The 16117-nt window shown below is 38.5% G+C and overlaps 1 protein-coding gene across 2 annotated transcripts in view; it reads left to right on the top strand.

Moving 5' to 3' along the window:
* ABCD2 (ATP binding cassette subfamily D member 2) overlaps positions 1 to 16117 on the top strand; it is a 38901-nt gene that overhangs the window by 7536 nt on the left and 15248 nt on the right. For both annotated transcript variants that reach the window (XM_053978593.1, XM_053978594.1), the window contains exons 4-6: positions 2467 to 2635; positions 5691 to 5785; positions 7217 to 7362. In XM_053978593.1, the coding sequence (XP_053834568.1) occupies positions 2467 to 2635; positions 5691 to 5785; positions 7217 to 7362 (410 nt within the window). The remainder of the gene's footprint in view (positions 1 to 2466; positions 2636 to 5690; positions 5786 to 7216; positions 7363 to 16117) is intronic.

The following is a 16117-nucleotide window of genomic DNA, read 5'->3' as shown; positions in this document are numbered from 1 at the left end:
CGTGCCTTCAGTGTACTGGGACTCTTCTGTTGGAACTGTCATAAAAGCATATAATAGTTTAATTGTAAGGGTCTTTAAAGGACTTCTACTCCAACCCCTACCCCCCCCTGAGCAGGAACATCTTCAACTATTATTGGATTGCTCAGAGTCCCATCCAACCTGACCTTGAATGTTTCCAGAGATGGGCTATCTCCACCTCACTGGGCAACCTGTTTCTGTATGAAAAACGAGGATAATTGAATTACTTATTTCTGGGCCACTTGAACTGTAAAGCTGTTTTCAGTATCTTGTGAACCTGTTAAATTGTAAGTAATCTTTCAAAATAGAGAAATTTTAGCAGGAAAAAGTTCACCTTGGGAGTACAAGTAGTCTAGAAGTACAGAATGTTCATCTAGAAGATCAGAGATGTTAATTAAGTACCTTACCAAAATTCCAGTAGAGCTATGCTTTAATCTGTTGTTTCTCCTGTGGATTTCTTTAAATGCCAGCTGTTAAGCCAAAGAAAAGTGAGTCAGTGCTGTTAATCTCAACATTTCCTTCTGAATGTTTGTTCTTCATATTTTAATTGGTGTTTGCTCATCCCTTTGGTGGGAACCCCTTTTCCCAGTGCAGTGCGAGGAGGAACGCATTAGCTAGGCAGCTAATCAAAGACTATGGATTCTGCAATTTGGAATCCAGCCATAACAGCTACAGCTTTGTAAATTGTCAGAGGAGGGGTAGTTTGGCACCTTCAGATACAGACTTTGACCAAGCCAGCGTCTGTGCTGTTTTCAGAAGTCCTTCTAATGGGCTGTGATTTTTAACCTATTCTCTTTTAGCTCCCCTGCTTGATCTCTGGTGTCAAGATACTGCCAGATAACCTATCATACACTGATGTAATATGTGTTTTGTTTTCAGCATTTAAAAGTCATTTATATAATGTGCATGAGGACTTAGAAAAACTGGTTTGGGTTTTTTTTGGCAAAAAAGTAGCCACAAAATAGTAGAGGAAGAACTGAACAAACTCACTTTGTCTATAACATGGTAAGATACTAATTGAGACAGCATGAGACCAAAGAGCAGTTCTGTGAATGTGCATCTTAATTTGACATTTATGCTTCTCTTCAAAAGACACTGCAGTACTTCAGCCACATTGTCATGCCCATTTTGTGATTCAGGCAGTTTCCAAACCACAGTGTACTTCAACCCATGTCAAGTGGTAGTGCAGTTCCAGTTCTTGCCCACCTCCTCCACCAAGGCAGCCTCCTTCAAGTCAGTGTAATTCACTGTGCAAATGAGGTGGGCTCAACTTTTCTTTGCAGTCAATAGTTTACGTGGTAGTATTTAGTGTTTAAACAAAGTGAGTTTTTACAGTCATGGTATAGAAGCTTACTACATGTTATGGTTCTCCTGGGGTACAGCTGGTATGAGTTTCATTTATCGCATGCAGGATTCTCTCCATCATCCTCTGGTGAAATGATGGCCATGTGGCAAGAATTAGTGCTCACTTCTGCGTCTGGCACAAATAGTGAAACTTACAGAAGACTTATGGAATTATTTCCAGTTATTTCAAATAATCTTAGAATTATGTACACCATAATGGGTGAACTCAGTCATGGGGTGTACGTATTTAACCACAGCAAGCCAAGGATTTTAAAATCTTGATCTAATTTTGTGGCTATTCTTGTCATTTCTGCATTTTGTATAAAAATGTATAATTTTAAAACAATCTAATAATACTTTTAAAATAAAAGGCCTTGGCTTAATTCTTTACTGCCAGCAGATGGAGGCAGTTCTTTGTGAGCTCTTAAATAGCCCATAAATACGAAGTTACGAGGTCCAGAGATATGTTGTTTCTGTATTCACCAGGTGAAAATTGTGACAAATGGACCAAAAAAATGGAGAAAGCCTTTTAAGAGACCTCACCATCTTAAAAATGCCCAGTTATATTCTAAGGTGTCAGATTTAGCATGCAGTTGACAGAAGACTCATTTCTGGTTTGTACTGTATTTTAGGTTAGGGTGCCCTGATGCTGCTCTTTTACACAGAAAAGCACACTTCTCCCCCAGGAGGTTTCAGGAATACAAGCAAATAAACATAAGTAATTATAGATGCCATTTTTTTCTCACTTCTGTGGACTTTTATTTTTGCTGGAAAATACGGAGATTTTGATTTTTTTCTTGTGTGCCAGCCTCTTTGTTTTCAGGTATGTTAGTAGCTGTTCTCTGTTCATTGAAGACTACAGAAATCAGCAGTCTCTACAACCTCTTCATTTATTGGAGTTATCATAGCTTACATGGGTTTAACTCAACTGTCCTGTCTGCTGATTGGTAGGAGCTACAGGTGGCATATGGGTTAGCACAGAATTTCAAGGAATGAAAATCGATAATGTTGATCAGCATTGTTGTTCATGTTGATCTTTGGCCAAACATTTAATTTGTAGAATTTGTGAAGTCTCACTGAAATGAGGCGTTTGTTGTTTCTCAGGTCACTGAGCTAGCAGGCTACACCGCCCGTGTCTACAACATGTTTTCAGTCTTTGACGAGGTGAAGAGAGGCATCTACAAAAGAACTGCTGTTATTCAAGGGTCTGTAAACAGCAGCAGGAGTGAAGACAAGGCAGAGTTACACATTGATGGGCCCTTAGAAATCAAAGGTAATTAATTCATATTTGTATGAATTTCCCAGGGGTGGTGGGGGAGGCATGGAGCAGTGGGACAGGAGGTGAACAGAGGTTTTTTTTTCTGTAACTAATCAGCCTCTCAGCCTTAATGCCCCAGAGGTCATGTTGCCTTTCATTTTCACCCCCTGCTTCCTTATAGCTCTCTCCTTATGGTGTGCTTTTCTAATACACAAAATGGCTCAAATGTTTTCTGTAAAAGCTTTCCATAAAAAGGCATTTCAACTATACTGTTACATGTGATGGTGATGTTAGTATTCTTACACTGACAGTGCCTGTTTTCCTCAGACCATTCATTGTTTTTCAGAAAAAGCTGAGACTGTAACATTTTCATCTTCAACCATCACATTATTTTCTTTGAGTAGGAGGAAAAAAGACAGATTGGTTCAGTAGTTTTTCCCAAAAATACTATGTTTTCCATGATTAAAAATCAGCCTGTGCTCATTTTTTATAATTTAGTGGGAATCTTCAACTGAAAATGACAACTCTCCTCACCTCCCAAATGATCTGATCAATAAATACTTTTTCCCTCCTGACCCCATCCTGTGTGTTTCTAGTGCCACTGTCTTTCTGTCTCCACCCTCCCTGGAGCATTTTCTGTGTACATCCATTCCTTATTGTGCCACCTCTCTCTGCCTCTTGCATCCAGCTTCTCTTTGAGGTACTCAAAGGCAGCTTTTGCAATGGGTTTTTCCTCATTTTCCCAAACATACCATTTCTGGTACTGTCCTCTATGGTGTTGAAAAGCCTTGTTCTCTTCCTTTAGCTTTTGAAAAGTTAAGCCTCAGTAGAGTTAAAAGCCCCAAAGGGCTCTTTGTGAAATAACTTCTTGCAGCGATTTCAACAGTGCTGCCCTTAAGGTCATATTTCTCAAAGGTCCTCTGACAAGGTTCATCATTACAAGGTGTGATGCAGCATGGTGGATAGGTATGGAAATAGCTGATGTCTTAATCTCTTGTAAATCTTGGCAAGACTTGCCTGATGTTAGAAGAAATGGCATTTTATAACTATTGCATTTTGTCATGTGCATGAGAAAAGGTTTGTAGTTCCTGGAGCAATTAATTAATTTGGGGGCTCTTTTTAGATAACTGTGTTTAAAACCAAAACCAAATACAGTTCAGATATGCAAGTGTGCTCTTCATGTTCCCTTTAGGTCTACTATATCTAAACCCCACTCCTCTTTTCTCTGCAACCTTTTCCCAAGATTTCACCCTGCAGTCACTTTTCATCCAGTCTGAATTCCTCCTAAGCCATGGTGACTAGCATTTGCTCTTGTGTAGTTGTAGCTCTCAGAGGCAGCTAGCCAAGGCCAAGCATTGTGCACAAGGGTTTAAGAAGAATTTAGGCCAGATGAATCTAGGCCACGGGTTCCACATTTTTTATGACAAGTGCTTCTGTAATACTGGTTTTCCTCCTTTCTTTCGGTTGCAATAGTTCAGAAATCCCTGAAGAGTGGATTGTGTGTGGATAAAAGTGCACGTGCTCACATACCTGTGTGTGCCTGCATTGTTAGAGAAGAAAAATCTTAATGCTTCCCCAATGGCTCTTTGAACATGTAATACTTATTTCCCTTTGAATAATCCAGTATAAGTCTTTGTAACTAAGCGATGTCTGTTTTGTGCCTTGCATTTACTGTTGTCAGTAGGTGTGAAAATATGAAAATAATAATAATCTTGTATAGATAATATTATTGTCTTATAGCATATTTAATAATTCAGAATTTTAAAAATTAAACAGAATTTTGTACATCTTTACAAATACTGTCAAATTGTATTTCTGATTACACATAAATATACTTTAAAAGCATGCTAAAGTTGCAATCAAATGCTGTGAATTTAGGATTAGGAAGTGAGAATTAAGTTTACTTAATTCTTACTAGCTGACTATATTTTATCATAGATTTATTTTAACTACAGTATCAAAGTAATTTCTTTTTAACAGAAAAACACTTTTTTCCCCATAATCTCATGCTGTTTTAAGTAAAATTTATTTTATGAAAAAAGAATGCTTGGACTGATACATGGCATAAAAATTTCTGCCCAGGTTGTTATAGTTTGGCAAAGTTAAAAGCAATTGAACAAAGAGCCTCTAAAAGAAGAATGTAAGACTAAACTGTGAAGAAAATGCTACAGAGCCTTCTATAATTAACTAACTTGGTCTTTGTTACATTTTTCCTTGTTCAGATTAGTTTAAGTTATAAATAAACAGCTTTCTAATACAAAGAGAAACGTATTTTCTTTGCATCTTGTCTATAAAGGTAATTTCTAATATTTTTCTAGGAATCCAACTGTTTGGGTTCTGTTAGACAAGACCATTAACAGGTGACTGAGAAGTTAGTTTCATTCTTTTACTGTTTCCAGGACAGTTAATATCAAAGTCCTTGTATTACAGAGTATCTGGATGTCCAACAGAGATTGTATATTTAATTTGCCAGAAGTCCAAATGCCAAGTGTATCTACCTGACTGAAATGTTATATGAGTTGCTGCAAATACTTACAAGACACAGTGTCTGTGGCATCAAAAAGAGATGGAAGCAAGCCATTAAATGTTTTCTCCTTTGCTCTCATTGCTGGAGGAGACTGAAAGGTGCTCCAACTTTCAGAGCTGGTAGTGAGTCCTAATTAAATCCTCATAGAAGGTTAACTGGTTTGCCTGTGGCTAAGGCTGTCCTTGAGCTTTTCTACTGCTTGGTATTAAACAGCTATTTAAAACAGGATACAGAAAATACAAGTAGAATTTGAATGAACACATCTTTATAGTGCATCATATATTTATGATGCATACTGTGCATTGTGTGTAGGATCAAATTTAGGTTTCATTGCACATTCTTGGCTACTGTTGACAGTGTCTTTTGGACTAGCTAAGATTTATTATCCAGATTTTCCATTAGGGGAACCTGGAGCACATAAAAGAGCTGTCTCAAACACCAGTCCTTACTTGAATATATACTTAGTTGTGCACAGAGGTTGTCACAAGGGATTGCTTAATGGAGGGTTTCACAAACTCTAATTTTTGGGTTTTTTCTTTCTAGGGAAAGTAATTGATGTTGATCAAGGAATTATTTGTGAAAATGTTCCTATAATTACTCCGAATGGCGATGTGGTGGTTTCCAGACTAAACTTCAAAGTAAGATGATATGCAAGAATCTTCTGATTGTTGCCATCACATTAACATAAACAGCACAGAATTCATATACCTTATGTTAAGTACTTGGAGGAGCATATGGATAAAAGGGGAAGTCCAGAAAGGTAGGCATAGTAGCTCAATAGAAGCAGACATATGTAGTTTGTCCTGCTCAGAGAAAGAAAAGGGAGGATTTCTGTTGCTGTTGCCAGGTGAAAAACTCACCTGGGATTTTCAAAGGTGTATTATGAGAGTATGCATCCACCTTTAGTTAAATTCAATCAAATTGGGGTGCTTTACTCACAAAGGCTCCTTTAAAAGTCTGAGGCCACAGCAACAGTGAAAAAATCAAACCTGTAGTTTTTCCTGATCACCACAGAGGGCAGTTCTGACTAATAGCTGGCAGCATGGTTCACAAGTCCAGTTGGGGAGCATTTACTCAGCAGAAACTTGTATTTTTTAAAACAACCTATTCCAGACACCTCTTGGTACCTGCTCAAAGTTTTAATGATTGACCTTTACTGAATTAAACCTAGGTGTATCCTGATCTGATGTTACAGTGCAGATGTTGTTCTTTTTAAAAAGAGTTGAAGTTATCAGAAATAAATTCAACCATTCCAGCAGATCTTTTAATTTAGGTAAAGCAGGATTTTCCTTTTCCTTGAATTAGGAACTGGGAGGAAATGGTCCTAGCTATGGCAAAACTTGCAACAACTTCAGTGTAGGAATTTCAGAATTGTAAAATTACAGCCTTATGATCAAGCAGACATTTCTATTTATTCATTTGTCTCAAGAGACAGAAACAAAGAAAATACAGAAGTCAGTATATTTCTGTAAAACATAGATAATGACATTGTGATTATGTATAAATATACACTCATATGTACACAGGGTAATAGTCAAATGAGTAAAAGAAAAATCACTTGTCATCACAGCCAAGTTAACATAGATAATAAGGTGGGAAATGGCAGTCTGAAATAAATTTTCCAAATCACTTGACTGGCCTCCCATACCTGCAGTTAATATCACAGACAGGCACAATACTGCTTTAAACACTGTTAACACCTTTGGACCTAATCTGCATTAGGACAATTGATTCTGACTGTAATGTATTGATGCTGTAATGTAATCATATTACATATTGCATTACGTGTATATAATAATGTATTACTATAAATATTACTACCATATACTACTGTAAACATTAGTTTACAGAGATACTCAGATATAAAAGAAATTATTTTCATTATCTCAGCCCACATATTTTATCTAATGCCACTGTTTCCAGGATAGTTGCATGAATACATGCAGCTAATCAATGAAATTGGTTGATGATTTTATATAAATGCTTATGTAACCCTTCTTAGGGGTCTTAGAATCTCTTGTGCCACATACACTGTGTCGTAATATCTTGTGTTTTCATCCCCTTTGCAGGTCGAGGAGGGGATGAATCTTTTAATCACTGGACCCAATGGCTGTGGAAAGAGTTCGCTTTTCAGAATTTTAAGTGGTTTGTGGCCTGTGTATGAAGGAGTTCTCTACAAGCCCCCTCCACAACACATGTTTTATATACCACAAAGGTATGTGTCTTGATGAAGGTGGTGCCTCTTACCTGGTTACATGAATTTTGACCCTTCTTCTCATATTTCTAATCTGTGATGTGTACATCCAAGTTAAAAAGTGGTAAGCACAACCTCAGGTATGTGAAGTGTGTTTATAAGAAGAGATCTTTTCTCACTGGTGATGCAACATGATTAGCCTTCTGAAAGGGCTCAGGTACACTTGTGTTGGAGCCTGTGTTCCTCAGATGGCTGAAGTCCTGGATAATTGGGATCATGGAAACAGGCTGGAGTCTGAAAGAAATTTGAAGTGGACCTATTATATCTCAAATCTGATTTCTTTTAAAACCAAAGATCTAAACAAGTGAGAGTGGTTTGATTCTTAAGTGTCAAAGTAACCAAAACTTAACTTTGACAATGCAAAACACAATCCAACAGTAACTGCAGATTGCCTTTTTAATAATATGTGCTCATTTCACTAATGGAAGCTTGGCTTTGTTGTGCTTTCTTTGTACTCTAACATGCTGCTGGACTCTCAGTATATACTCTTATGCAATTGGTTCTAGAATATCTCCTTAGAGACCTCTAACTATGTTGTTTTGCAAAAGCAAAGTCAAACACTGAATCTTTGCTTCCTGTAGTTCATTTCTTCCCATGGGCAAAAGAAGTGTTTGTGATAACAGTTGTAGCCTTGTTTAAAGAGTACAAGATATTAAGATGAATGGAATATACTGAACTGATCAGTAGATTTTCCTGTGCTTCCTAGCAGGTGAAGCTAGCAAAGAACACTGCTTTATGATTTTTTCAAATATCTGTATAATTTATTGCTAGCCACTGTCATTTTTCTGATTCACTCAAGACTTTTATTCAGGAGTTTGGAGCAAAATACTTTATTAAATGTTTAAAAAAAAAAAAAACAACTTTTTCAGTTGTAAGGAAACAGATACTACACATGTTGGCTCTCATTTCCTTAGTTTGATATAAATGCCAGCAAAATTGCACACCTACATACTTGCAGGTTACATTGAGAACAGCACAGGAATATTTCTCAATATCTCTGCACCCTAAATTGCAGTCTAATTACCACTGAGGTATTGATATAAATTGTTGATCATTTTCTGTCTGCTGTGTCATATTGTCTTATTTGCATGGAGGAATGTCTCCTGCAGTCTCTGTTAATTCCATAACCTTTGATCATGACTCTTGATCAAAGCACAAGATCCTAGCACAGCACAAATCTAAAATGTCCATCAGCATTTTCTCTTCCTTGAGGACTGATTCCCATAGAGCCTGGAGTAATACATTGATTGTACTTCTTTCTCCTTATCCATTGTCATTGTTCTTTCTCTCCAGCTTGCTTTTACTGTAATTTGGTTATTTTTGTGAGAGGTGTGTTTCTCCAGTAGCATGCATGGTTTCTTTGTTATTCTGTGTCCCATTCTAGTAGAAGACCTACCCACTTCCTCAGCAGTCACAGCAATGGTCCAATTCTGTATTCTCTCTCTTGCTATTGCTCATTCAAGTAGATCTCTAACATTTCTTTCTTTCAACAGCAGGGTTATCAAATGCTAAAAGGGTGGCAACCAAAGATAAACTAGTATCAAATGTTGTTTGTTCTTTGTCATTTAAAATTTATATACCTATGTCTTGCTGCCTTCTTAATAACGTTAGGACAGTCTGGAATAGAACAGTTTAAAGATTTATCTGGCCCTCCTAAGCTGATTGGTTTTGCATACATCTGCTCTATTTCTGGTATTTTATTTGGGGTTCGTTTACAAGTCTTTTCCTATCTGGCATTTTTCTTTCTATATTCTAAAAATATCTTTGGATACAAAATGAAATTACATCAGCCACAGAGATATGTTTCCTCTCCTTACCTCTATTGAGTAATCCAAATGTCTGATGTGATTTGCCTCAGGGAGTCCAAGGATATTCATCATGTAGATGAATGAAGCAAGAATGTTTCAGTTCTAAGTGATGTAAATAATAAAGTGATAAAATAAAAGTAAATGTTACATTATAAGCACATGAAAATTCGAAGATTATAGTGCAACTCAAATGGTGTTTTAAGCACAAAGTAGTTATTAGTGGCCACTCTCATCCTGAAACAGTTCTTGATTATGTAAACAATTTAATCTTGCAAAATTGCTCTGTTTCACTTTCAGATACCCTGTATGACATACAGAAGTTTGTGCAAATGGATTATGTATCCATGTGGTTCTTCTGTATCAGACTACTTTCTTGTTAGTGTGTGGTCTGCTGGAGAAGTAGCCTGAACAAAGTGCTGTGCAAATACACCTCTGCAAGTTCTGTTGCCTCATCTTGTTTAGGTTGGCTCAGATGTCTCTGTCCTGTGTTGTATTTTGTGTTCAGCTAATACTGTTCTGTCTTTAACCATGATCTTTTGAGTTGAGTCAGGTGGAGTTAAGCTGTACTCTGCACACGCCAACACTGCACCAGTGATTGTCATTGCCCTTCAGCATTTTGCTGACAGTGCATCACCACATTGACTTGTTCCTTCAGTACTTTGCCATCAGTTCATGTCATGCTGTACAGATACCCAGCACACTGGATCTTTCTGTGGACTTGCTGTTATCAAGTTTGTGATGGTCCTTTTCAATGTGTTTATTTCCAAAGTTCACCACTTATCTGACAGAGGAGAAAAAGGTCTTTGATAGATAAGCATTAACAAAAAACACAACACAACACACTTCATACTATATGCAATAGTTTGCATACTATTTTGCTATAGATATGGTTTAAAGGTTGCCTGCTCCTTTGTATCTTATTTTTCCTCTTTTGAGATTAATCTGTCCCAGACAGTTTACCTCAGTTCTGCTGTTAGAAACTGCAGCCTGGCATCATCTGAGAGGGCTGTCAAGCTCTCTTCTTGGCCAGGGCACAGCTTCTTCCATTTCATCCTTTTCTCATTCCTATAGAAATTCTTGCACTTATCCTTCCTGATTGATTAAAGTTCCATCTAGAACAGAAAAGTTCTTGCCTTGCTGTCCTCTAGGTTAGTGGAAGCTTTGCCTGCCAGAATCTCTGTGAGACCTCTCCATTTCAACTGAAGGCTCACTCAGAGCTGTAAAGTTTGAATGTTTAGTATTAGTTTTATGTGCTGACTGCTCACAAGTAATGGCAGTACATCTTGGTAGGACACTGTACAAAATTCACCAACACTGATAGTCAGAGGTGGGAAATGGTTTTGTGGAGTAGCTGCTATTCCCCCTCAAGCCATGCCAGATGTCTTCTCTACTGCCCAGACACAAGACTTAGCTGATTAAAGCACAGTTTTCAGGTATTTTCTATTATTAAGGAAAGTGTTGCATAAATTCCAGACTGAAGTATATAGTCAAATTGCTGCATTGGGGCTTACCTAAGGTTTAAATGTGTTTACCTAAATCCAACATTTATGGGCTACTGCTAAACTGATCTTTGTGAAGGACTTCAGCATTATCCAGGGTTACGGTCCCTCAGTGCCTTCAGTCTGGGGCATGTCTGGAGCAAGCTGTGGCTGTGGGAGATACCAAGAGGGCCAAACATAGGTGAGGAATTGAGATATGTTCATACATACTCAACTTCTACTCCAGTCATCTATCTATGTGCCAGACTGTTTATGAAACTTCATTTAAAAGCTAGGAAAAATAAGCTTTGAAGTTTTTTTTTAAGTACATAGTCAGATTAAGCTTGACAAACATTTTGTAATTACAAAGCCATTAATAGGTTGTAAGAACTGAACACATGGCTGGTGTTTATAGGATCTATCCTGCAAAACAATGACAGTCTATTTAATCTGTGTTAGTTTCATTTTGCTGATATGAGCAGCTCATAGAATCATAGCTTGCCTTGGGTTAAAAGGGGCCTTTAAGACCATCCAGTTCCAACCCCCTGCCGTGGGCAGGGACACCTTTCACTAGACGAGGTTGTGCAAAGGCCTGTCCAGCCTGGCCTTGAACATTTAGAGGAATGGGGTATCCACAACTTCTTTTGCCTTCAAAATTTAGTTTTGATAGTAGTGCCAGGGGAACAAATTCACCTAGAGGTTGACTGAGGACTCTGTGTAGCTTAGCAGTGGTATAGACAAAGTTGCATGTTAGGGAGTAATATGGTGGTTGCACTTACATGACCTAGTTTCTGTGCTAAGCTCCCATTACTCTGTCCAGCTTGAGCAGTTACCTCCAGCTTAATTCACCTGCCCTGAAACTGTGCAATAAAGGATCTGTGACAGATGAACAGAATGGCAACTGTTTACTGTTTCAATAATATTTTACCTAAGAGCTTCATAAAGCACACTTCAAATGCCGTATGCATATCAAATAATGAGAGTCAATTTGGTTACATAACAATGGGAAGCACTGGGAAACATAAACTATGAAATCTGCCTGACATAAAAAGCTTGATATGAAAAGACTAAACAGTTGCTGGTTTTTGTAAAGGAAGGACAGCTGAAAGCTCTAATAACAACTGGTATCAACTTCCTTGGGAATAAGTCCTTTCTCCTCCTTCCTACTATAGTTTTCAATCAGAAACTCCATTACGGTGCCCTATGCTTTTAAAAATCCAGGTAGTAGACATAGCCAACACCTCCTTCTTGAAGTGAAAATAGTAATTCTTGTCATGCCCTTTAGGCTTTGTCATTTTTCTTCCCCTGTGTCTTCTGCCCCAAAACTCCAGGACTCCAAGGTCATTCAGCCTTCTCCCAGCTTCTCCATGGTCTGCTCATGCTGACACATTCCTTAAGTTCTAGTTCTGTGTTTGACTGCCTGCAAGCTAAACCTGTTTGCCCAAGACCATGTCCAGATGGCTTTTGAGTATCTCCAAGGATGGAGACTCCCCATCCTCTCTGGGAAACTTGTTTCAGTGCTTGATCGGCCTCACAGTGAAAAATTGTTTCTAGATGCTCATTTAGCATCTCCTGTTTCAGTTTGTGCCCATTAGCTCTGATCCTGTCATTTGATACCAGCCAGGAGAACCCAACTCTGTCCTCTCCATCCTCCCTTCAGGTATTTATATAAGTTGATAAGATCCCCTTGAAACTTCTCCAGGCTAAACACTCCCAAGTCTTTTTCCTCGTAGGAGAGATGCTCCAGTCCCTTCACCAGTTCTGTGGTACTTGAACCATCAGATGCCAGGAGCCCAGCACTGTGCAGCATCAGACAGACCTCTAGTCACAGCACAGCATATGCTATGCTTGGGCCCATCTGTGCTAAGGTTCTTTGGCGCTGTGCTAAGGTTCTTGAGCACTCTGGTAGGATTTTCTTAGGAGTAAACAATGCCATTTGTTGCTTTTACTGTTAGACCAAAGGATGTTACCATGAGAACATGCTGCTTCACTTGAAGATAAAGACAAGGACAAGCCAGCGGTGTTACTGCTGGTGCCAGGTGGGAGCTGCTTGCAGGCTCCTCTGTGAAGATTAGCTGACAAAGTTTATCCTGCAGCCAGGAGATAGGTGCAGTGCAGCACAGGCCTGAAGGCCAAGCTGTATGTGCAGCACAACCCAACACAGTGCAGCAAAGTATAGCACAGGCCTGTGGCCACTCAAGGCAACTAACTGTTCCACAGATCACCAACTCTATAATGCACAACAGTCTTCCAGCTGGGGTCACTGCAGCTGCTTGGCCTATGTCCTAGGACCAGTTCACTGGAGGACACCATTGACTACAAAGAGGGCCAGGTTTAACTAGCTCAGACTTACATGAGTAACTTCTAGGGGAGATGAGTCTTTTCTGCTGACAATGCAGAATGGTCCCCACAACACCGGGTTTTCACTTAATTCTTCTTTAGTCATTAATTATGTCATGGTCTCATGGGAGAATGTAGCAGGTGGGATTTTCTTCAGTTCATCATGTGTGCACCTACATAGCTTAGATGGGAGTGTGGCTTTCCCAAGAGGGAAGACTTTTCCAGGCTTGGTTATTTGCCTAATATCTTGAATTAATGATACCCTATCAATCTCAGTTTCTGCTTATTACTACAGCTTCCTTGAAGAGCCACTTCACATACCAATAATGCTTATAAAATATCTATAATAATGTTCCATGTATCCATATACATGGTGTGTCTCTATTCTGTCTGTCTTGTTGTGTCCTGTGTAATGCAGTGTTTCACAGCAGATAAGAGAAGGAAGTCAGTGCAGTGTGTGGCTTCTCACTTGTTGGCAGGTGTTTGACTGCAGACACACTATTGCTCTATGAGTACTTGTGTATTCATATCACAGTGCATGGAAAAAGTTATGCCACGGGCAACTAAGTGCTGTAGAGACCCAGAGCAAAACCAGCCTTTGCTCTAGAGGCTCTGCTGTCTACACTCCTCTTCCCCGTGAAATAAGGTGTCACTTCTCATCTACAAAACTGTGAATAATTTGGGATCATTCTAGAAGAGTGAAACTGCCTTGCTCATTGTGTTACACTGCTGTGATAAAACTCAGAAACACCTCTTAGGCTGGAGTATGTCTGGTGGGACTGGCAGGCTAGAACCTTGTCCAGAACAGCTCATTGTTCTTCAGTTCATTGATCTTTGTGATCATCCATCCACATAATCCTTTTATCATCAGTACTGCCAGAGGTAGTTTAAGAAAAGGACATATTTTCTCTTCGTTTGATTGATTCGTTGCCTATGGTATAATTATTTCAGAATGCATTAGCTGCTAAAATTTTAAATTGTTATGGTTTGATTTTAATTTTACATGTGTTTTTGTGTATTCTCTGCCTATCACAAGATACAAACAGACTGAGCTGAATAATTATGTGAATTGCTTACCTTAAACATTTTTTACTGTCTGACCAGTTCTTGTAATATTCTGTCTATGATCTAGGTAATAGTAAAAAACCATGAGATGAGATGATACCTGAGTATGAATAGCACTTTTCTCTTAGATTGTTTTCTTGTAGAAATGTGCGCAGCTTTGTTGCAAGGAAAAAAAAAATCCACAGAGTGATTAATGTGATTTTTTTCAGCCTTTGATACCAGATTCTAATTATATACATTGAGAATTCAGCCTTTCATACTGTGCATTTCATTTCCTGTTAACTATGTTCCTTGGCATTATGGTCTTTAGCACTCTAGTAGGATTTTCCAATAGGTAACTGATCTATCTGAAATATTTAGAGGATGTTTGTGGCCAGTTCTGTATGAGGGGAGAGCAAAGTTCAGGGTAGGGTAGTTTAAATACAGATAAATTATTTATGTATTTAGAACAGTTACTGAAACTTTAGCTGGCCCTAAAATCCCTTGAAGTAGACACAGTGTGATAAACAAACAGCCTGTTGTGGTTTTTAAATTTTTATAAGTATTATTTATTATTTTTTAACTCACTGGTGATAGCACCTTCTGTTCAAGAGCAGTGGATACAACACTACTTAAAAAGAACTTAATTCATGTTCATTCAAGACCTTTTATTTTCTCAAATTTGTAGTGGTGATGCCTTTTTTTTATTACTTTTATTAATGTCATTGAAGAATTAAGAATTCAGTTACTTTAATTAGTGGAGGCTTTTGTTTCTTGTTGATCACTGTTGATCAATATTTGCTGCTGGTGAAAACTGGAATTTTTACTATTAATCTAAACCAGGAGCACTGCAATAACTGGAATTTTGCTGAGGTGATTCCAGACAAAGTATAGCAGCTTGTAAAATTATGATCTTGATAAGCAAGATGATAGAAAATTCAAATATGGGAGGATCCCCTAGATGGTCGAGCTTTTGGAAAATGGTCCATAATATCTATGTAGTAGGTAAAGGGAGCCACCTAGAGTTAACCTATAGGAATCTCTATGTATGAATGTATGTCTCATCTTCTGCCACTTCCTGCAGCTTAGGTGGCAAACGGGAGGGCTAAATGTTAAACCCATGCATCTCTCCTGAGAGCAGGCACTTAAATAAGATTAGAACCCTCTTTAAATGTTTTTATAATGCTACTGAAGGGTTAGGATAGTTACTGGATTTTATCTTAGAGAACATTGGGAAAAAAAAAGACTGGTACTAAAGTCTCCCTCCTTCCAGTTGAGGACTCTGACAGTATATACTTTATATATAGGTATATACTATTATATACTGGTATAGTATATAATTAGGCTCTTTCCAGTAACTCTCTGGACACATGAATCCTGCCTCTTAACAGTAGTTTCCTTGTAAGCCATTCTTATTTTCTGCTAGTTAGTAATTGATGGGATTTGTTGCTCCACTGCAAGCTGGGCTTTTCTGTAATGTTTACAAACTAGGTGGAGAGAGGTGTGCTTGGTAGTACCAGTGTGTTTAGCTGTGAAGCCAGAAGGAAAATGCAGTTTTGCCAGGAAGCAGTGCTGGTGACTCAGTAAACAGCGTGGCACCAAGTGTCCTGGCATAGTGCGTTTGAGCATCGCTTTCCCTGTTTTGCCATAGGTTAAATCTCAGAGCTGCTAGTCATTACAGGATCATACTTCACAGGAGTAAGGTATTAAACCCCAGGCAAATTATATGATAGGTATTCTGTCCCCCTTGCTCTTACCTGCAGCTTCATCTAAATTACACAGCCTTACTCGCTGATTTAAACCTTTTTGAGCCCAGGTGGAGTTGCTCTTCTGTCCCCGAGGTGGCAGCAGTCTGGAGCAAGTGAAATGATTTCTACACATGCAAGAAGTCAAGCCCTTTGGGATTTTAGATGGAGAGCATTGTGGATATGTAATAGCTCATTACTTCATGAAGTTACTTAATGTTTAGAGTTGAGATTTTGCAATATCACAATTAATGTAAGTGGTTCACTGCAGTTGGTGCTAGTGTTCATGCAGCAGCCCAGA

Source organism: Vidua macroura, chromosome 5 (assembly GCF_024509145.1).
Source record: "Vidua macroura isolate BioBank_ID:100142 chromosome 5, ASM2450914v1, whole genome shotgun sequence".
In the NCBI taxonomy this organism is placed as follows: Eukaryota; Metazoa; Chordata; class Aves; order Passeriformes; family Viduidae; genus Vidua; species Vidua macroura.
This window is presented reverse-complemented; position numbering and strand designations above follow the sequence as displayed.